This window comes from Alexandromys fortis, unplaced genomic scaffold (genome assembly GCF_014885135.2).
Source record: "Alexandromys fortis isolate MF-2015 unplaced genomic scaffold, M_Fortis_MF-2015_v1.1 scaffold_6, whole genome shotgun sequence".
Lineage (NCBI taxonomy): Eukaryota > Metazoa > Chordata > Mammalia > Rodentia > Cricetidae > Alexandromys > Alexandromys fortis.
The window spans coordinates 13,150,598-13,173,278 of NW_026067902.1; the positions used below are offsets into that span (position 1 = coordinate 13,150,598).

General features: G+C 44.0%; 2 protein-coding genes across 7 annotated transcripts in view; one reads left to right on the forward strand and one right to left on the reverse strand.

The window, feature by feature from the left end:
* The window catches only part of Fam227b (family with sequence similarity 227 member B), a 147,537-nt gene extending 127,906 nt beyond the window's left edge, over nucleotides 1–19,631 (forward strand). The window contains 7 exon segments of the mRNA XM_050133040.1: nucleotides 2,116–2,276; nucleotides 13,803–13,880; nucleotides 14,828–14,902; nucleotides 16,769–16,838; nucleotides 19,361–19,502; nucleotides 19,505–19,546; nucleotides 19,549–19,631. Coding sequence (XP_049988997.1) covers nucleotides 2,116–2,276; nucleotides 13,803–13,880; nucleotides 14,828–14,902; nucleotides 16,769–16,838; nucleotides 19,361–19,502; nucleotides 19,505–19,546; nucleotides 19,549–19,631 — 651 coding nt within the window.
* Nucleotides 19,545–22,681, reverse strand: part of Galk2 (galactokinase 2) — a 118,065-nt gene continuing 114,928 nt past the window's right edge. For 5 of the 6 annotated variants that reach the window (XM_050133006.1, XM_050133015.1, XM_050133007.1 and 2 more), the window contains one exon: nucleotides 19,545–20,082. In XM_050133006.1, coding sequence (XP_049988963.1) covers nucleotides 19,875–20,082 — 208 coding nt within the window. In that variant the 3' untranslated portion in view covers nucleotides 19,545–19,874. The remainder of the gene's footprint in view (nucleotides 20,083–22,681) is intronic. The other variant, XM_050133000.1, reaches the window with a different exon arrangement.

Consider the following 22,681-nt stretch of genomic DNA (forward strand, 5'->3'; position numbering starts at 1 on the left):
TGGCTGTTCAGAGAACTAAAGCTAGCCTGAGATAATGTACCTAAGCTAGTTACCCCACTCAACCCTAACATTCCAGTCTCCCACACTCCTCAAGTTCCAATTAGTCAGCCTGTCTCTGCAGACACAGCTTCTGTGCAGGACTTTCATCCACGGTTCTCCCTGTTGGACCAGCATCACACTTGGCACAGGCAGGGGCCTCATGCTATTTATTAAATATTATAAGGGCCCTTGTTCCTAGAATCTGCTGTAGATGAGGCTGAATAGTGGGCAGGACAGCAGTCTTCGGAAGAGAGGGATAGTTGGCCAAAGCCGTCAAGAAAACATTCAGATTTCTATCTGAAGTCTTCGGGGTCCTTTATGGGGCCTGACAGGGGGAGATGCCTCAGACGACACTATATTGCTTTAGGTAAGATTAGATAAGGTTGTTGACTTAAAATTCTAAATTTGATCTTTATTTTATATACTAGTCAGATTTTAAATATGTTACAGTCTTTTTCATCAAAATTTTAGTTTATCTTATGGGGTCTGACCATTATTCGGGAGTGGAATCTGTGCCCATATAAAATTGATTTTCTCAATTTCAGCATTCCTGTAGTTCCTGGTCTTTAATAATCTAATCTAATGAAATCTCCTCTTATCTTAAATATTTAGTAAGTTTTTAGGTCACAAATTGAAACCCGTGGGAGTTTCTCTGGGCAGACAATGTTGTCATAGCATTCTTTTTAATGGCTATATTGCCAAATCGAAAAGCAGAAGGAAGGAAGGGAATGGAAACTACTCATCTACTCTTCAACAAGCCCTGGGGATGGCGAGGATCCTCAGAGGCCACCAGAGAAGCACAGCTAGAAGGAGGGCAATTTTCTACGCCATTGGCTCCGTCCTGTTGCGTATCTTTGGCTGCTGCTCGGAAAGGTCAAGCCGTAGATTAGATGACTCATTAGTAAAGTTTATTACAGTTGCAGAAGCCCAAGACCTGCAGCTTCCCGGATAGACTTGTGCTTGGATCTGGAATGTCTTAAAAGGCTCCTATGCTGAAGGCTTGTTTCCCACCTGGGTTGCTGCTAGAGGTTGTGGGGAATAGTGAGTGGTGGGAGGTGACGCAGGTCACTGGGAAGGTAACTTCCAGGGGTGCTCGCTCGCTCTCCCTCCCCCCCTCCTTTCTTCCTGTTCTTCAGACTGAATGGAATCTCAGCCTTGTCATTTCAACAAAAGGCTAAAAGTGAAGCATGATGTCAAGCAAAATAAGTCAGACGTGAACAGACAAATGTTGCCTATTTTCCCTCGTACATGGAATCTCGGTTTAAACAGGAATGTGTATTTATACATCTGTATAGGACATGAAAGTGAAAGGGGCTATAAGGAAAGAAGGAGGAGGTGTAAAGAAGGAAATAGGGGAGAACGAGCAGAACTAACAGAGAGGGAAGAAAAAAAATCCCACTTTCAAGTAGGAGTGTGTGTGTGTGCGCGCACGTAGGTGTGTGTGATGGGGTAGCAGAAGAGGGACTATTGAGTGTAACTTGGAGAGAGCCTGGATATGATAGTGAAGAGTGAATATAAGCAAGATAAAATGATATATTCATCATAATGAAACCAATTATCTCATGATAACTAATATATTAGTAATAGATGATAATGGATGGAGGGATGGATAAAATTAGAAAAAAGCATCCTGAAAGAACATTGTAGCCTAAGAAGCTGGTAAATCCCCTTCATTAAGAAGGGACTGGAGAGATTGCTCAGTGGTTAGGAGCACTGGCTGCTCTTGCAGAGAACCTGGGGTTCAGCTTTCAACACCCACATGGTGGCTCACAACCATCTACAACTCCAGTTCCAGGGGATCTAATACTGCCTTCTGGCCTCTCCTGGCATTGCACACATAGTGCAAGCAAAACTCTCACAGACATGAAAATGGTGTTGGGTTTTTTTTTTTTTTTTTTGAAAAAGAAAGAAAGAAAAAAAAAAAGAAAGAAGAAAAGAATGTTTTATAGGATTACCTTTTATGTGTTTTGATACACCCAATGGGAATTTTCTTCATACTTACTGCGTAGGCTTATTTACAGTTCTCGAGAAGAGAAAAGAGGTAACTAAACCTGTGCTCTTTTCTTCCTCCCACAGTCCCACTACAGGAGCTTTGGTCCAGAGTTTCACCGCGTTCTCTTTAATTTCGGAGGTCAGAGCCCGCTAATTTTGTACTATCTTAAGATGCACGAGACAGGTGGTATTTCTGTCACTCATAACAAAAAGGGAAGTAAATTCACCAAGATACTCCGAGAGCCATATCCTTCCTACTCTGCTTCAAAACAGTCGGTCTCTAAGGCCCTGGAAACGGCTGACCTTCTGTCTCAGCTTTTAAGTGTGTTTTCACTGGCACTTTATGTAGCATTTGCTTAAGCCTTGTTTACTTCTGTAGCATGTCTGGCTTCACTGTTCTCTCTTTTAGCATCAAGAGTGTGCTCTACCTTGTAAGCAAAGCGAAGAAAACGCGAAGTCCCGCCCTCCAACATGGTCACGCCGAGTCCCCTCCCAAAAGGACAAGTCTGTCTTGCCACTTTGTTGCTCCGTGCTAGTTCAGGCATTTGTCATAATTGTTGGTCGTTGGATTCCCATTCCCCAAAAAGGGTCTTATGAATGCTTTACTTGTGGATACTTTGTACACGTGAAAAATACCCATCATGGTTCAGGGTTCACTGTAGACACAGAGGAGCCCTAACTGGGTCTAGTGCAGACCTTCCCTCTCATATGATTTTTCTTCACAATATCTATTTCTGTCTTTAAAAACAAAAGGTTACACTCTACAAATCCTTGGTAGCCAGATGCTCCGACTGAGCTCTGGTCTCCATCTGTACTCTCCTCTGACATGGGAGCAGCAGATCCTTGTGCTCACGTGACTTGTTAACAGCACAGCACATCGCTGCTTTCCTCTTAGGTAATAAGGAAATTTATAAATTCTGTCACCTATTTAAATTACATTAATATGCATGAATGAAGCAGTAACTTAAAACCACTCCTTAAAAGAAACCACAGGGTGGTGATAATAATGCAACATAAATATAAATATAGCTTATAAAAGTCTAAAAGTAAGGTTTCAAAGACAAGGAAGTGACAAAACTGTAATCTGTCTTTGCCTGCTGGAGCTCCTTCTCACTCATGCTAAGGGATGAACTCAGGGATGACCAGGTCCATCCTGCTCTGAGACAAAATGTTAAAAGTAAAACCTAACCAGAAAGTGGTTGGTTACTCTACTAGTCTGAGTTCTCTAAAGGAACAGAACTGATAGAATGAATTATAAATTGATTTAATGAAGAAAGTATTAATTATTAATAAAAATATCAATGAGCAGCCGATGCATGAGTATATTAATAATAAACTGATGAAGGGGATTTATTAGTGTGGCTCACAGGCTGTGGTACCGGGAGTCCACAGTGGCTGCCTCCCAGTGGAAAGGCCAAGAACGGGATAGTTGTGGTCCACGAGACTGGCTATCTCAGCCATCCCAGTCTGTCTGCTGGGGTTGCTGCGGATTTCCAGAGAGCTGCCGGTCTTCAGTCTGTGTTAGAATCCCACAGAATAGGTTCTAACACCAGGGGGTGTGGGGTCAGAACACAACTTTCAGGAGTTGCTGTGGGACTGTAGGTTCTGGAAACCAAACTCAGGTCGTCAGGCTTCTGCACAAATTCACGCCCTGAGCCACCTGGTCGTTCCCTTAGCAACACGCTTTTCAGAGGGATGTTACCGAGAGACCAGTCTCTTGCGGTGAGCTGAGGGAGTCTCACCTGCAGTCTCTCTCATTTATCTTTGTCTTCACCCTTTCCTGAGCTTTCTGCTTCCACCCATCCCCTCATTCTGGATTCTAATCTGGCTACTTATTTTCCAGATATTTCAACTCCTGTTTACTAAGTGTCTGAGTCTACCTTCTTACCTGGGTGTGCCTTCAGTTACCCAAGTCCAGGGTCCAAGCTGTTTCTTGCAGACACCTAACATTGGCAGAAAACCTATTACATTCTGGGCAGTATGTAGTATGCTGGGGATATGGCCACAGTCCACCTTCAGCCTGCCCACACTGTAAATTTTGCCAGGTCCCCTAAGGAGACGGCCATTTTATGGCCACCCTCACATGCCCTCTTTAGCACTTCCTAGTCTCACTCTCTCCTCAGTTTCTCAGAGCTGCTGCTCACTGGCCTCTGAGGATGGCGGCATGATCAGATGCCGCAAAGCAGGCTCTGTATGCACAGAAATAACAGAATCCCCAGAAAGTGGGTTTTCCCCATTTCCTGAGGCATGAGGACTGTATTTGACACATAGATGAAGTGCAGAGTGTTGAGCCAGGGGACCTTGATCAGGGTACCTTATCCTGAGAGAAGAGGGAAAGCGGGTCTCCAGGTTGCCTTTCCACGGAACTAGCTCTTCTGGGATGCTGGCTGCTTCCGCATCACTGTGTGCAAGAATATTTGTCTACGTGATCCAGTCTCAAGATGATCTGAGCAAATGTCACCAGTGAGACCAAGAGATTGGGGAGAGAATGAAGCAACAAGACGTGGAGAAGACTGGAGAGGTTCTGAGGGAAAGCCTTGTCTGTGTTTCTCTGGTGACTTCCCAGGGACACAGTGGCAGACTGGACGTAGCTCTGCTTCTTGCGTAGTGCAGAAGAAAAGATCATGAAAGCATCATCAGATAAAGGAGGGCGAAGTATTTTAATCTCGCTCTTGGTAAGAGTGCGTTTCATTCTATTTTTAGATGACTTTTACTTGAAGCTATTCTTCGCTCCCTGGGTGGGGGCTAAATCTCTTTTAGAAAACTTCCAGTTAAAAGTGTAGAGGAGGAGGACTTTTGAAGTGGAAATTGTTTTTTAAGAACACACAGAACAAAAGGGTTTTGTCCTGTGAGGCCAAGGGCAGGCATGTGCGCCGCAGGTATTCTGCAGCCAGCTGAAGCCAGAAGTAATTAGGAAAATGTCGTTAAGATGTGGTCCTTTCTTGTTACAAACTCAGTTTAAGTTACATTTTTTTCTTTTCTTTCTTTTTTTTTGTTGAAAAAAAAAGTGCAAAACACCACAACTGGCCAACTTGTTGTTACTCTAACAGTAAAATGCAAGAATACGGTTGCATTAGGTGATTAGGTTGGGCCGCTGACTTCTCAGGCAAACTTCGGATTTTGGAGTAAACCTGTTACTGTATGGGGTGGAGGAACAGGAGAGAAACTACCAGCATGGCCACTCTGTTAGGGGTCAAGTTTTTATTGTGGGTTAGATATCCAGAGACAAAATATCCAGAGTCATTTGGAATAGTCCAGAGCCGAGAGAAAAGAAAACAGACTGGGCACAGCCAGCACTGCGGAAGCCGGAGAGAGGGAGAGGTGGTGGAGAGAGCGGGAGATGTAGCGAGAGATGGGCAAGAATGAGAGCAGAGAACACAAGAGCAGAATAGAGAGCACGTGGACAAACCATGCGGATTACAGGAGGAAGAGAGCTGGGGGAGGGAAAACCTGTTGCACAAGTTCCTGGGGTTTGCTGGTTTTTATCAAACCACCAGAAATCCTAGTCCAGGTGCGTGGAGGGCCTGAGACCTAACAGCTGCCGTGACTCTCAGTGTCTCCATGGAGAAAATAAGAGTGAACAGGAGAAAGTCGCATCCTGGAAACGTAGTAATAGTTTCAGTATGTGTCTTTAATTCAAGAAATTAAAAGAAAATGGCTGAATATGGTGGTACATGCCTATAATCTTAAAACGGGGAAGGCAGAGGCAGGGGCGTCAATACAGGTTTCAGGTCAGTCAGAGTTAATCAGAGAAAAGAAAAATGGAAAAGAAAGGAACAGATAGATGGATTCTCAATTTTCTGAGACTGTTTTTAGCTATCTAGTTTTGTTGTTGTTGTTGGTTTTCGAGATGAAGTTGAATATTGTTCTTTCTAGGTCTGTGAAGAATTATGTTGAGATTTTGATGGGGATTGCATCAAATCCATAGACTGTCTTTTGACTGTTATTTTACTGTGTTAATCCTATCCAAGAGCATGGGAGATCTTTCCATTTTCTGATATCTTCTTCAATTTCCTTCTTCAAAGACATAAAGTTCTTGTCATACAGGTCTTTCACTGTATGTGAAAGTGTTACCCCAAGATATTTTATATTACTTGTGGCTATTGTAAAGGGTGATGTTTCTCTGATTTTTCTCTCAGCCTGTTTATCATTTGTATATAGGACTACTACTGGCTTTTTTTTTTTTTAAGATAATCTTGTATCCTATCACATTACTGAAGATGTTTATCAACTATAGGTGTTCCCTTGTAGAATTTTTGGGGTCACTTATGTATACTATCATAACATATGTAAATAGCAAAAGTTTGACTTCTTCCTTTCTAATTTGTATCCCCTTAATCTCCTTTTGTTGACTTATTGCTCTGGCTCGTGCTTTAAGTACTATATTGAATAAATATGAAGAGAGTGGACAACCTTATCTTGTTCCTGATTTCAGTGGAATTGCTTTGAGTTTCTCTCCATTTAATTTGATGTTGGCTGTTGACTTGCTGTATATTGCCTTTATTATGCTTAGATATGTTCCTTATATCCTTGAAATTTCCAGGACCTTTATCATGAAAGGATGTTGGATCTTGTCTAAGGCTTTTTCAGCATCTGGTGAGATGATCATGTGTGTGGGGGTTTTTTTTTTCCCTTTAAGTTTGTTTATTTGGTAGATTACTTTGACAGATCTTTGTATCCATCCCTGTATCTCTGGGATGAAGCCTGCTTGATCATAGTGAGTGTTTTTTTTTTTTTTTTTATGTGTCTTGGATTCTGTTTGCCAATATTTTCTTGAGTATTTTTGCATCAATGTTCAAGAGGGAAATTGGTCTGTAATTCTCTCTCTTTGTTGCACATTTGTGTGGCTTGTGTATCAGGGTAGCTATAGCCTCATAAAAAGAGTTTGGCAATGTCCCTTCTGTTCCTATTGTGTAGGAAAGTTTGAGAAGTGTTGGTATTAGCTCTTCTTTGAAATTCTGGTAGAATTCTGTGCTGATACCATCCTGGGCTTTTTTTGGTTGGGAGACTTTTAATGAGTGTTTCTATTCCCTTAGGGGTTATAGGTCTATTTAAATTGTTTACCTGGTCTTGATTTAACTTTGGTATGTGGTACCTATCTAGAAAATTGTCTGTTTCTTTTAGACTTTCCAATTTTGTAAAGTATAGGTTTTTGAACTATCACCTAATGATTCTCTGGATTTCCCCAGTCTCTGTTGTTATATCCCTTTTTTATTTTTGATTTTGTTAATTTGGATAGTCTGCCTCTGCCTTTTGGTTAGTTTAGATAAGGGTTTGTCTATCTTGTTGATTTTCTCAAAGAACCAGCTCTTTGTTTCATTGATTCTTTTTATTATTCTCTTTGTTTCTATTTTATTGGTTTCAGTTCTCAGTTTAATTGTTTTCTGTCATCTACTGCTCCTGAGTGAGTTTGCTTCCTTTTGTTCTAGAGCCTTCAGGTATGCTGTTAAGTTGCTAGTGTGAGATTTCTCTAGATTCTTTATGTGGGCACTCAGGGCTATGAACTTTCCTGTTTACACTGTTTCCATAGTGTCCCATAAGTTTGGGTATGTTGAGCATTCATTTTCATTGAATTCTAGGGAGTCTTTAATTTCTTTCTATTTCTCCTTGACACAGTGGTGATTCAGTTAAGTGATGTTCAGTTTCCATGAGTTTGTAGGTTGTCTGTAATTTGTGTTGTTGTTAAATCCTAACTTTAAGCTACAGTGGTCTGATAAGAAACAGGGCATTATTTCCATTTTTTTTTTAATCTGTTGAGATTAGCTTTGTGATCAAGTATGTGGTCAGTTTTAGAGAAATTTCCATGAGGTGCTGAGAAGAAGGTGCATTCTTTTGTGGTTGGGTAAAATGTTCTGTAGATATTTGTTAAGTCCCTTTGAGTCATAACATCTGTTAGTTTCCTTATTTCTCTGTTAAGTTTCTGTCTGGCAGACCTGTCCATTGGTGGGAGTGGAGTGTTGAAGTCTTCCACTATTAACGTACGACTTTAATGTGTGATTTAAGCTTTAGCACTGTTTCTTTTACAAATGTGGGTACCCTCTGGTAATTGGCTGGCAGTCTGGTTGAGTAGAGTTGCCCCAACTGAGGTCTGTGGGGGGTTGGGTACCTAGATCCAGAGTATCGTCCAGTTCTTCTGACTGGCGGGGACTTTAGTTGTGCCTACAGGCTCTGTTCTTCCAACTGGTGTAGGTGTAGCTTGTGCCTCAGGAGGATGTTGATGTTGCAGGGATGGTTGGCCAGGGGGAAGATGATGTGCTTGGCCAGTCTGGGCAGTAGAGTAGGTCTTGTAGGTTACAGAACCCAATGGGTAGTGGTGATGGTGTTAGAGTGGGCTTTTACCTGCTGGCCCATTGCTGGAGCCATGATGGGATGGGAAGAGCATAGGGCCTAGAGATTGGGCAGTTTAACTGGGACATTGGTCACTCACTTCTTCCAATTGATGCAGGTGGTTCTTGTGCCTCTAGGAACTGCTGGTGTTGGGGGGGAGGTTGATTGGCCAGGGGGAGGTTGATTGGTTTAGTGGGTTTGGGTGGCGGAGTGGGTCTTGTAGGTTACAGAGTCCAGTGGGCGGTGGTGGTGGAGTAGCCTGCCACAGGACTCTTACTTGCTGGCCTGCTGCTGGGGCTGATCTTCTTTCTTAGGGGTCTTAAATACAAGGTTTCTGGAACCCGGGAAGAGAGGAGACTCTAAAATACTCAAAAATAACTGAATTTTGTTGAATTTATGTCACTTTCCTATGATATTTTTTTTCTTTCTCCAAAATGGTAAACTATGCTTCAGTCACGACACAGACAGCAGACTATGATTCCATTTTATTTGTTCTAGAAAAGTTTGTGTTTCCTGTGTTATTTTTGGTATTTGGCACTTCTTTTCCCCTCCTCCTGTTTTTATAGGTTTCAGCTCAGGGTGACTGTCCCTCCTTCTGTCCGTGCATCTGCTACCCCGCCCACCCTCCAGGCTCCAGCCCCCACATTCAGACCCCTCCTTGCGTCCTTGCTTTCCTCTGCTGGCTGCCAGTCACAGCTGCTCGCTGAAACAGAGACCAGCCTGACACTCATCGCGGCTTCTCTCCTTCTGTGATCTTGTTTCTTTCCATTCCGTGTGAGGTTTCCCACAGGACGCCTCAACTGAAGCCCCCAAAGCTGAACTCTCCTTTCCCAGCAAACACCCATGGCAGACCTCAGCCCACCCTGAGAATGAGGACATCGCTCTGTCCATGAACCCACCTGTTCTCCAGGTGGCCTGATTCTCTTCTCGGGCAGACACTGATGGGTGCTCCCTGAGCACAGGGCTGTGGGCTGTCATGGCTGTGAAGCAGTGATGTGGGAGAAGCAGCTGCTGCGGCCTTCCTTCCACCCCCTCAGCTTACAAGGAAGCAAAGGCCACCGTGGAGCATCTCCCGATTACTTGGACCCCGGGATACTCATCAGGGACTGTGAGGGAATGACGAAAAGACAGACGCACAGACACGTGGACAGGAAACCTGGGATCAGCTGGGGTGTTCACTCTAATACAGTGGCACCTAGTACTGCTGGCAACCTGCAACCTTGGTGTGTTTATTAGGTACAGCACAGGGCCGAGGTATTAGCTAGTCACTAGAGGAGATCTCTGTAGGCAAGCAGCCTAGGCTGTAATCACGAGTGAGAAGGAAGTGGTATACAGTGGTCACTCCCTCACACACAGACCACCGAGGAAACCTTTGTCATCCGTCCGAGCCTTGCTGGGGCTGAGGCTGAGATTCTCACCATGGCCATGACCATGTTAACACTGCATTCACTCAGGGATTCTACAGCGCCCTATGCCCTATACCTCCCTGACTAAAGCCCTTTAATTTTCACTCATCCAACCACAGGGTGGCCTTTTAGTTAGGAGCAGTGTGCCATAAAACCTGTCTCTGAATTGCCTGCCGGAAGAGAGGAGAGACTGGTAAACAGAGAGTGGCCTAAAGCGTAGGTTCTTGCACAGGAGTGACTTTGACAATTAGGAGACATTTGGTGATACTCCTCTGGGTATCAAATGGGTAAATACTCATAAGTACCCTGATCTTTACAGAGCAGCCATTTACAATTATCCTGACCCAAGCAAGAATGAGGTATGGTGAAAGAGCTCCGGTACACAGGGCTTGTGCCTGGAAAACTTCCCCAACCGTGAAAGAGAAAGTTGTCCCATAAGCTCTCCAGTGTACTAAGAGTATACACCACTGTGTGTGGGTATGGGTGCATATATATGTGCATATAATCTGTATACTGTGGATGATAAACCATCTAGTCAAGAGAATCATTCTCAAGAAGCTCTGTGCAGAAAGGCCTGATGACCTGAGTTCTATCCCCAACTGACTGGGGAAGGACAGAACAAAAGTCCGACACATCACACATCACATCACACACATACACACACACACACTTCACACACATCACATTATACACACATACCTCACACACATATGTCACATCATACATACATCACAACATACACACACACTTCACACACATACATCACACACATACATCACAACATACACACACAACACATCATACACTCACATCATACACAAATACATCATATCACACACATAACACACACATATCACATACACATCATACACACACATTACTCACACATAGTCACATACATTACACATTAACACATTTATCACACACACACACACACACTAACTACTTTTTCAAAAGAGAGAACATTTGCCATCCATCTGAGACTCTTCCTCGGGTCCGTGAACTACAGTAGAAGTGCACCATAGTTAGAAAAGTGACCCATCCTCAGAGGACACGGCTCAGAACAAAAGGAGATGGGGGCTCAGAGTCAGGGAAAACTTGAGAAGCACAGGGCGTTACTGTTGATCTGTTTTAATGTGGCCCTTGCTTTCCATAGTGAAGAGGCTATTAAGATCTTGACTTGAGCATTGCTTTCTAGTGCTTGTGTCAGCTCTATTCCATGGCTTAATGGGGGAAAAGAAAAGCATTATAGCTGGGTGAAGTGGCGCACACCTTTAATCCCAGTACTTGGGAGGCAGAGGTGCATGGATCTCTATGAATTCAAAGTCAGCCCACCCGGTCAACAGGGAAAGTTCCAGGACAACCGGGCTACATGCTGAAATCTGTCTCAAAAACAGAAGAGAAAGGAAAGGAAAGGAAAGGAAAGGAAAGGAAAGGAAAGGAAAGGAAAGGAAAGGAAAGGAAAGGAAAGGAAAGGAAAGGAAAGGAAAGGAAAGGAAAGGAAAGGAAAGGAAAGGAAAGAAAAAGAAAGGAAGGAAGGAAGGAAGGAAGGAAGGAAGGAAGGAAGGAAGGAAGGAAGGAAGGAAGGAAAATCTTCACATTAGGAGGAATTTTTACAGTGGTAGTCTCTAATTCTCCATCACATCCATGAGCTACATGGTCCTGTTGTCTTATGGCTGCCTGCCTTATAATAATTCAATGGGAAGATTTCATCTGAGCCTCAGTTTCCTCATTTGTAATTGGACCCCACAGCTTCTGTGATCTACTCTTTCCTGCTACATGGAGAGTGCAGACTCCAGACTCTAACTGAGACCTCTGGGACATCTCAGTCTTGGTTAGGTACAGCCCAACCACAGCCATTGTGACATTCAGAAGAGAACAATTTTATTTGTCCCCAGATGGCTCCTTCTCCATGTAGTGGCTTGTTATGCACCCTTGGAGCCATGCATGGGGTGAGAGGCCAATGCAGACAGGGGAACTGGAAAACGTGCTGCCACAGCTTTCCCAGAGGGGCAGAAAAATGGTCATTATTTATAATTTACAACTTTTAAGTATTCTATATTTCTTCAGCTGGGATAAAATCATGGCTTTAAGTGTCTGAAGAGAATGAAAATTAGGACACTCATTAACACACATTAACAAAAGTCTACTGAAAACCATTGCTATTAAGTAGTAGAAGAGAACGCCGAGGTCCTCACCAACACTGCATAATATGGCACAGAACTACACTGTACAGTACAGGACAATAAGAACCACACTTTATAATAATTAGAATGTCTTTAGGAAGAACTTATACCCAGCTCATTTCAATAAAGCCACATCTTCAAACTGGAAAATTTCTAGGAACTTAAACAGAACTCTATTTCAGTTCCAATGGTATTTTCTTGGAAAACCCAATTTGCCCAAAATGCCACACAGATCATCTCACAGAAGCCCACCTGTGCAAGTGACACTTAGGACACAGCAGACCTGTGCCAAGGGACAAAGGCTAACTTCTAACCAGGGTTCTAGGGGATTCATTAAGTAACAGCAGGCAATGCTTGCATTCTAAGATCCATCTCTACCTGGAAAAACATGTCATTCACTATTCCAATTCACCTACGACATCAATAATACTTTCTGTAGTCTTTCCCCAGAGAAGCCAAGAATTTTGGTGCATCAATGTGACAACGAGTGCCCCATGCAGGCAGTGGAAACAACCTGATAATTTTAGGTCCTCTGTTCTGGGGCTGGTGCAGAGGGAAGGTTTGGTGGATCTGGGATTGCAGGGTCCTTGTTCAGGTAGGAAGTGAGACAACTACCTTTTCCCTACGATATGCCTACCCCAGTTCCCAACTAAGCTAAAATATGCACTCCTCCACCCCTGGACTCTTGGGCAGGATAATGTGTGTGCTCCTATACAGACACCAAGACACAACATCCGGACATCAGAGCATCTCAGGCATAGGCCCTCGGTGAAAGGTTTTGCAAACATTAAAATAGCTCCTTCAGCAGAGCACAGTGGTGGATACCTGAAGTGCTAGCTTCTTGGGGAGTGAGGTGGGAGGATCACTGGAGGTCACAAGTTCAAGACCAGCCTGGCAGCATCTAGACAACAAGGAGCAACAAATCTTGTCTGTCTACAGCAGTTACCACAGACCTGTATGTGTGGAAGAATTGTGATGCCATCGTTGCAAGATGCCAACTCTTACGTTAAAATCATATGAGACAGCGGATACACATGCAGAAATATGGGGGAGCTTTCTCTTCTGACTATGTTAATGTTTTCACTGTATGAAACATGATTAATAAAAACTCAGAAAGAAAAATTGGGGTTCAACCTGAAGGCCAGAAAAGCGAAACAGTCAGCCATTAGCTTTTATCTTGACCTCAGTCCAAAATGGCGATCCTGCCTCCGGGAATCTTAGAATGAGACTATGTCTGAGAACTGTCTCCTCCTGTCTTAAAATCCTCTCTAGGGCTGGGATTAAAGGCATTCACCACTGGGATTAAAATCAAGCACCGCCTGACTTCTATGGCAACTAGTGTGGCTACTGGGATTAAAGGTGTATTTCATTGCTATGTAACCCAGCTGTCCTGGAATTTGTGACTTCAGCTCCCCATATGCTGGGATTAGGTCAACTGAGCATCTGCAATGATTGGTGGTTACCCCCTGAGCCTCCTAGAAGAGACTATGGAGCTCTCATAGATTGCAAAGTTAATACTTAAACAAGATTGCAAAATTGGGGTAGAATTTTAATGCTTACTAAAAATTTAACAAATTTCTGTTTTTAAACACACATGCATGCACACCAACAAATACAGGATTTCTAAAACTATTAAGTTACGATGCCTAGGGAAACGAGCTTAAAGCAGGCTGAAAAGTGGTCTTTTCTCTCAGTTCTCTATAACGACAGACAAGGCATCCACACTTACACTTGAAGCCTCAAGAGAGGACACCCAGGCCAGATGGTCCCTATAATTTCCCTAAGAAGGGTCCCATTTACCTTTCCCAAATACTCATAACTGGAAATCATCCCTTGACTGTAAGCCCAGCACACCACCTGCTACGACATACTATGAGATCATCAAGGAGGCCAAGAGAAAATTTGCAAAGAACCAAAAAGATTTCAGGAGGTAAGTTGGAGCAGCACTGTGGCTGTAATATACGATGCTTTAATAACTAGAAGTGATAGTAGAAATTGCCTGAACTTAATCTCTACTGATGGGGGGGGTCTTGCTTAACACCTTATAGATTCTCAGTTTAATTTCTCATGTCAAGTATCTATGTAGTGATCATGGAATCTGATGACTGTCAGGGACTAGAATGGGTAGGAAGCCTTCCTGTAGGGTACACCCCAAATGTAGGAAGACCAGGTCACCGGACAACAAACTGGAGCATCGCCACCTTACAAGAGGACCTGGAAAGCAGCAGTGCCGTGCACTGTGGAAGCGGCATCTGGAAGTGGGGTGGCAGCTGGGAGGTAATGCAGAGACCGAGACAGGGCGAACTCTTGGAAAATGTTCTCTCGGGGAACATTTTCTGCTTGTGCTTGATCTGAGTGATTGCTCCTGGGCGGTCATGACACTTTTATGTGCTAGAGAGCTAGGAATGGGCTATGCAAGAATGCCCATGAAGTTTTACAAGAACAATCTGGCATGATCCACTTCATGATGTCAAAGTAACTGTCTAAAGACTGTTGCCTCTGGGGGAAAAGAAGGACCAGACTCAGCCTTGGGAATTCAGGGAGATGAAGGAGCAGCCAGTGTAGTCCTACCCAGGATGCAAGACACAGTCTGTGCTCCTCTCCCTATGTGTCCCCTTCTCCACCCTCCCCAGCAGCCCCACATATTGGGAAAGGGGCTAGCAAGCTCTGACAGACTCAGTGAGGGGTTGTCACCGTCACACCAGGTGTGAAGCACTGAATCACGGGTTTCTAAAAGGGAATGTGGTGAGGATTAGCGCACCATTGAGTCCCTGGGAACAAAGGGCTTGCTGCCCTACTGCTCCCCAGGTAGGACTGGCTGCTTTTCTTTTAAATGTTAACTCTAAATGCTGATGGAGTTTTATTTATATTCTACAGAGCCAAGCAAAGAATAAGAGAAGATATCAAGGCCCTGAAAGAGCAACAGGAAAAAATTGAGAAAGAGCTTGACCGGTTTGTCTCATACTAAACTCTGTAGGGCTTAAGTCACTTTTAATTGACAAACAGATTCACAGAAAAACCACAGCAGTTTTGTCATGTAAACATATATTAAATATCCCAAAAGAATTATATCCTACTTAACAGTCCATCAACAGAGTGGTTCTCAACCTTCCTATTGTCACAACCCTTTAATACAGTTCCTTATGTTATGGTTACCACCAACAAATTATTTTCATTGCTTTTTCATAACTGTAATTTTGCTACTGTTATAGATCATAGTGTAAATATCCATGTTTTCCAATGGTCTTAGGCAACCTGGGGGTTGAGATGCAGGGGTTGAGAACCATGGGTCTAAAAACAACAACTAACTCGTTTACTTTTTTAAAAAATCACCTTCTGCCAACTTAATTTATTTCTAAACATTATGATTATCTCTTTTTGCTCCAGCCATAGCACTTAGCCTATAACTATGTCCTGCCTGGGAAGGACATGAACTAGAAAACAGCCCTTCCATTGGCCTCTCTGGGACTACAGTCCCATGTCACTTCTGTCCCTGCTGCTTCATCTACACATGTAAACATGTTTCCCCAATGGAGCAGGGATAATTTGGCTGATTTAACTCATTTTATAAATTGGAGTATAAAATGGGAAGTACAAAGAGTTGAGGGGGACTGACGGATTTCCTCTACTCAGACGATGCAGCCCTTTAAGCCCCCCTGAGAGACTGAAGAGTCTATAAATGTTCTGCCTTCCCAGTCACCAGAGAAAGTCCAACCCATCGCCTAAAAATCTTATCTTATCCCCCAGACGAAAAAAAAAAAAAAAAAAAAAAATCAGCTACCATTCCCATTTGAAACCCATGAATTAGGACATCAAATTCCCAGGGACTCAAGTCAGAGCCCACAGGAACAGAGTCCTGTGGGAATTGGGAAGCTCAGAACATAGAATGGTTTTCAGGGTGGATCCGAATCTGCATTCAAAGAAACATGCATCAGGCAAGGAGAAGAGGGAGATGGAATGTTCTTGTGGCTAGACAATTCGTGCACCACTCACAGGGACAGGCTCACCATGTCATCCTGCACAGATAGTCATGCAAAATGAGACTCATGAAGAGGAAACATGATCAAAAAGCAGTGACTAGATAGTGAGGGTGGTCAAAAAAAACTCTGTGAACATACAAAACTCTTGAAATGTATATTGTAAAATGTGGCTTATATCCCAATAAGACCAGGAGGCATAGATGGGTAGATTTTTAACAAAATGAAGTACAAATGAGTCTAAGATTAACACACAAATCAAGGGGTGCACAAAAGAAAAAGTGTCAGGAGTTGGGGACTCCTGGTGCCTGCTGCATCAACTGTCGTCTTTCTGAGTTGAGTAGTTGCTGCCTAAAATGCTGAAAGATCCTTAGGATTCTCTTCTTCAAGAAACTTGGCCCAGAACACACCTTGCACAAATGTGCCTTGCCCATCACCTCGTCTTCCCCTACGCCACTGTGGAAAGTCCACCCCCACCTCCGCCGGCCCACGATCTGGGCAGTGGAGGCAGTTAGTGTAACGCTGTGTGATGTGTCTAGCTGAGGGGGACAGGCGTCCACTGGGTAGAGAGTCACAAGGTGGTAGGAACTAAGGCCTGAAGGAAATGCTTGGATTAAAAATCATCTGCTCTCTATCCTTCTGTGTGGGGTACCAACATAGCTGAGCCAGTTTCCTCGTGGAGAAAAAGGATAAAAGTTATCCCTGCTTGCTACAGCGGTAAAGAGGTAACTGCATTAATACGTGGGAAGGGCCAGCAAGAGCAGAGCACGTTCTTTGCGAACACTGCCGGGAGATGCGCATGAACAGTCGTTTGCTCAAGTGTTTTGCTTTATTCCATTAGGCTCCAGGCAAAGGCTTCCAAAAGCATCCAAGAAGTCAAAACAGATTTTGAGAATTTCCTACATAAAATGGTATGTTTCCCTCCTGGAAATAATTGAGAGTTCTCTCCACAGCTTCTTGCCTCCAGACCTCACAATGTTTCATAAGCGGTGCACTGTTACACCCAAGCTGCAGTGGCAGAGGCAGCGCGTTCTTATCACTGGCTGTCCACTCCAAAGGGGAGACAACCCATTCCAAAGTACACTCACAACCTCATGCCCGTTGTCCTCATTGCTTGCTTCTAACACAGTCCCTGGGACAGTTTCTGTAACTGGACCCTGGAAAGTGCATTTGGAGAGAAAGGAGAGGAAATTATTGGTGCTTAAAGTTGTGCTTTATTAATAATTCAACAAAGCTGTATGATGCCATCAGCTATGTGAAAAAAATGCCTCCTGCCCTCAACCCATCGAAACACAAGCGAGACCATGACAGGACTCCAAACAGAGCTCAGACGTGACGAGAAAAGAAAGGGATGGAGAGTTCCTGTCCATTTCCCTGGGCCCTTCCTTTTCTGCTCCTCTGAGGCTTTGAGTACTGGTAGGGCTGAAGGATCTTACTTTCCAAAGGACAAGACGTGTAGGTGCCAGCATGCAGGAAGCTAGCAGGCTGGACCCTGAGACCAGGGATGCAGGGATCCAACATGAAAGGTTTGTTTCTCCTCTGCAGTCTAGACTCTAGAACAATCCCATTAGCTATGGGTCTAATGTCAAAACTGGGGACGAATAATATTCCTATACAGACAGGTGCTAGAAGGCCACGAAACACTCAAGTGTTCGTATTAGACACACAGGGTCACTGTTTTTTGTCTTGATTTTTTTTTTAAAGTATTTTTCCTTCTTCCGAGTTTTCTTGATGTATTTCCTACTAGTGAGCACGTACCACATGTAAGAGAACAGCAGTGCTTTGTGCAGGTCAGGGCAGACTGCAAGGGGCTGTGAAAACTAGCCCACCCTTGACACGACAATTGCCACCTCAGCTTCCTTTACTGTTACCTGCAGGAATCAACATCTACCAGCCTCCCACCAGTACTCCAGACTCTAAAATCTCCAGATGTAGAGCTCACATTTTCAAATGCTAATGGGACAAACCAAATCCATTTGTAGACCATATGTGGCCTGTTTTCCTGATCTGACTGCTGCCCGGTCCAGCCAGTGCAGCTGACATGATTCTTTGGTGCATTTGAAGGCAAACCCAGCATTCGCCCAGAGCCTTCCACACACCTGGAGTTTTCAGGCTATACTCATGCTCTGCTGGCCTGCACTGCCTACTCACTAGCCTTCAAATTCTAGCCAGCCTTTGGTGTCATGCACAAAGTCCAGTTCTTCATAAGCCTTGTGCTCTTGGTCCCATCCCTCTTCTTTAAGAAAGAGCTGGATAGGCCTCACAATTTCTAGAACACCAGTTGCTGAAGGTAGATTCAAGGCAGTTCTTAACAGACAGGAAGCCAACCCTGAGTAGGATAGTTTCAATGGACTCTGTGCCTCCCCAAAAACAAAACACTGAGAACGACTATGTCCCTGTGGAGGTGTGCACATTGAACTCTTAGAACATCCGTGTCCCTGTGGAGGTGTGCACACTGAACTTAGAACATCCGTGTCCCCGTGGAGGTGTGCACACTGATTATTTAGAATTACTGAACATTTTTCTCATCCTCTGAATAAGGAATCCATGGTGAAAATCATTAAATGGACTAACAATCTCACATGATTCAAGTTTTATTTTTTAAAGAATTCTAAACCAACCACAAATTATTTGTGGGGAATACAAGCCTTAAAAAAATGCTGCATTATAAACAAATTTGGTTCTTAGATTACTGTGCTTAAGAAAACTCAAAATTCTTTCAACAAATTTAACACAAGGTTGCTCAGTATTTAGAGGGAAATGCATCAGGAATTGGTTTTAGGATGGATCTTGGTTTCCTAGTGACTTGTTCTAGAGCCTGCCTAGGTCCTTTAGAAACAGGCAGATGGTGAAATCCAGTAAATGAATGCTGGTTACTGGGCCAACATAGTCATCTGAAACAAAAATTGTGGTAATTTCAACCACGATTACAACTGCTATCTCTGTCACGGGAATATGTCAGCAAAACCCACTTTGGTCTATGCATCCTCCAATGTAACTTAGAAAGGGCTTCTGGGAGTCTGCCATTCACATGTCACCACATGACCAGACACTTCTGCCCACTCTTGATAAGTGTCCTAAGTCCTCACTCCACCGTCAATGTCAGATCACACACGGCTTTTGCAGACTCACCCGCACCTACATACTGCACATCTGCCCTACACTGGACCAGGGACACAAGCAAGCCTCGCCAGGCGTCCGGAAGAGGGCTGTGAGGTATGGATATGCTGCCAGCATGGTCAGCCTCTTGGATTGGAAAGGCCTTTGAGAAATGTAGTGTGAGTGGGAAGAAAGCCAACTCAATCTGTCCTTTAGCCCCTCCCCCAAGGTGATCATCACCATCTTCAGACTCATAGGAATCTCCCATTCAACTGTACTGTGTGTGTGTGTCTAAGGATATTTGTATGTCCTTAACCATGTACTATGTTCACAGCGTATGGAAGCTAAATTCAAGGAGGAATTTGGAGGCTCGTCAACATCACTGTCCTCGGGGTCACCACAGACGCCACAGTCACCACAGTCGTCATCGTCATCATCCACCGCCACGTCAGAAGGCTTCAGCTACGTGGAAGATGGCTAAGGGAAGCTAGCAGTGACCACCGTTCAAGAACAACACATACAGTTCAGCTGTACCAATTTAATTGTAGCGGTGTTCAATTAAGAGTACATTCTGCTCTTCATCTTTAAAATCTTCAAATCAATAAATATTAGTCATACCTTAAAGATCTGCCTAAGCATGCCCTGGGCTCTGATTCATAAGAAAATCCATTGAGAGAGAGAAGTGGTCAGTATGAAGCATAGCTTTCACCATTTCTCTGGAAATGCATCTTGATAATAGCAGCCGTTCTTCCTAACAAAACAGAAAAGGGGCTGATTTGTGGTGGCCCGGGGAAATCTCGCCAGCCCCTAAATGCCCCAAATAGTTTCTCTGAGATGTTTTACATTGTTTAGGCCTCCAGGAAAACCAAAGCCCCGCCTCCAGGTTTGGTAGCGAACAAGCTGTGCTTCTCCAGGGCCAGGCTGGAGCTGTTCCTCCGGTAGTAAGCTTCATGGACGTTGGTGAGGAAGCTGGGCAGCATGTCGGTGGGCACTATGGACACCGTGCAGCCTCCCCACCCTGCTCCAGTAAGTCGGGAACCTCTGGCCCCAAACTTCCTAAAACAATGAGAAGAAAAGCAAAACAAAAAACCATTAGCACCTAGAAACAACAAGAACAATTTACTTGTAACAGAACCCACCCCTTCCCAAGTTCTATGAAGATGATATGGGATGGTGCGCTGTGAGTACAATCCACCAGCTCTGTAACTGCCTTCCCTGGGCCTTTCAGGCACACTTTCATACACTTCTGATTTGAACAATGGAACAGAATGCTTGTGCACACATGGGAGGCAGAGGATAGGTGGTTACAGAAAGTGTGAGCCCAACCTGCTTCAGGACAGGAATACATAGTGAGAGCCTGTCTCAAAACATTTTAGAGAGAGAGAGAAATGATTTTGAAACAGTGTTGTTTCTGATCTAGCTGCAAGAGATCCTTTTTCCCAAACCATGTGTCAGTTTACACTGAGCTGAGGCTAAGGGGAGAGACTTCTAGGCAAATTAATTTGCCTCTAAATGTTCAAACTGCTCTGTGGCCACCCTGCCTGGTGCAGAAGAGAATGGGCTAAAGTACATCAACCCAGGCTGCAAAATCATCTGAGTCAAGATTTTCATTTTTTTTAAGACAGAAAAAAACCAAGGAGTTGGGTGGATAGGGATGTGGGAGGCCTGTGAAGAGTTGGAGAAAGGAAATAAATGACTGATATGATCAAAATATGCCATACGAAAAACTTAAATAAAAAATAAAAAAATAAATGCTATAATACATAGGCTTCTGTCCATAATCAACAGCATTTGTGTTCACAAACCAGAAGCGGCTGTATCAGTAGTCATCAGTCTGTCTTGCCCAGCTACACACACACAAAACACACACGGGGATGGAGGTAGGAAAGTCTTAACTGCAACGTTTCCCAGTGGTCCTTGATGTACCCTTTGCGCGCGCGCGCGCGCGCGCGCGCGCACACACACACACACACACACACACACGTCTCTGAAACCACAAGGAAGGTCTAAAGTTGGGAGACCAACAAAGGTGTTAATTAAGGAAATACTATTTAGTACACCTCACATTTGAAGTCTTGAGAAAATAGTGAAAAATTAAAAATGTATCTTCTTCACTGTAACATATCAGAGAATAAACAGGAAAATTGCATAAAATCTCACATATATCATTGTGATGAAGATGGTAGAGAAGGTATAAAAAGGACTGTCAAAGCAACAATATTGCACAGCAAAGGGTTGGGGGAAGACCCATAACTGACTGCCCGGCCTGTTACTGTCTACCCCAATGTCCTGCTTTCAGTGAACCTGGCTGATGAAAAAGCTTTGACTAAGGTGTAAGACAGAGTGCAAAGGGTGGCAGGGAACAGAGAGACCCAATTGCTGCAAATTAGAAAGAGAGAAGACAGCAAACCATGCCTTGCATTTTGATTCATTTCAAAATAACTAAACATTTATGTTTTATGCAAATAGGCGTGAATTGTTTGAGGGACCTGGGATGTAGAGGCAGTTCATACCCATCTCTGCCCAGGATAAGCACAGCTCTAGTTTTTTGGTAGGTTGTAATACATGCAGCTGGACTTCCATTTTAAAACACAGATATTGCGCTGGATAAATATAAGCAATGTACAGTGTCTCCACTGCAGAGTCCCAGCTTCTTCTCTTTGGGAACTGGAGGCAAGAATATCAGAAAAATTAACCTTCCAGAATAACTTCCCTAAGTTTTTATACCTCGATTTATTACAGATAAGACTTTAGAGTCGCAGTCTTCCCGTGCTGCTGAGGTAAGAAGGAAGGAGAAAACATGTCTAGAGATGGGTTTCAGAATGTGGGGCACCAAAGGCCACTGAGAAGCAGGACTTTTGTTTGAGCAAATAGAGTATATAGTATACCAGTGTTCCTACAGTACCTTCCCAGGGGGAAATTAAGCAGAATCCACCCTCCTCCTAAGGTCCCAACAACAAACAGGTGTGGTAGGCAATCAGTGAGTTTATTGGGTTTCGTTGTATAGCACAGGTAAGGCATTACTTACCCTGTGTGTGTGTATTCTAGTGTTCCCCAAAAAGCTACACCTAGAAAAGCTTTCTCAGCAAGGATGGGGGCTTCCTCTTTGCCACATGGAAAGCTGCCCTCCTGTACACTTCCGGCATTTATAATCTAGCCCTTCCCCGAGGCCAACTACAATTTAGGGCAAGGTTGGATGTGGCTGGATATGCAGGTGAGGGTTTGTGGCCTTCCCATACCCTCCATGCAGGGGTGTAAACAGACAAGCCCAACTAAAATGACCTTGCAAACTGTCACAGCTTAGTAACTAAAATGGCTGTCACCTGCCTTGGAGAATGGTAACTCACAACACCCTGGAACTGAAGACATTTGCCCAAGGAGATGTGAGTCCACCATGACAGGTAGAGTGGTACTCTCCCTCCTCCATGGCAGGGCATGCAGGTCAGCCCATGGCTCAGTGAGAAACCACACATGACTTTGACTTGGTGAAGAGGGGCTCAGGAGGCTGAGCCGCCCAGCTGTGGGATCCAGGCTGAGAAAAGACTCCTGAGGAGAGTCAGGCTAAGGCATGTCTGTATCCGTTCTCATTCCAAAACCTGCCATTTGTCTTCTTCAATAGCTTGGGCAATAGCAACAATAATACACGGAGGAATCT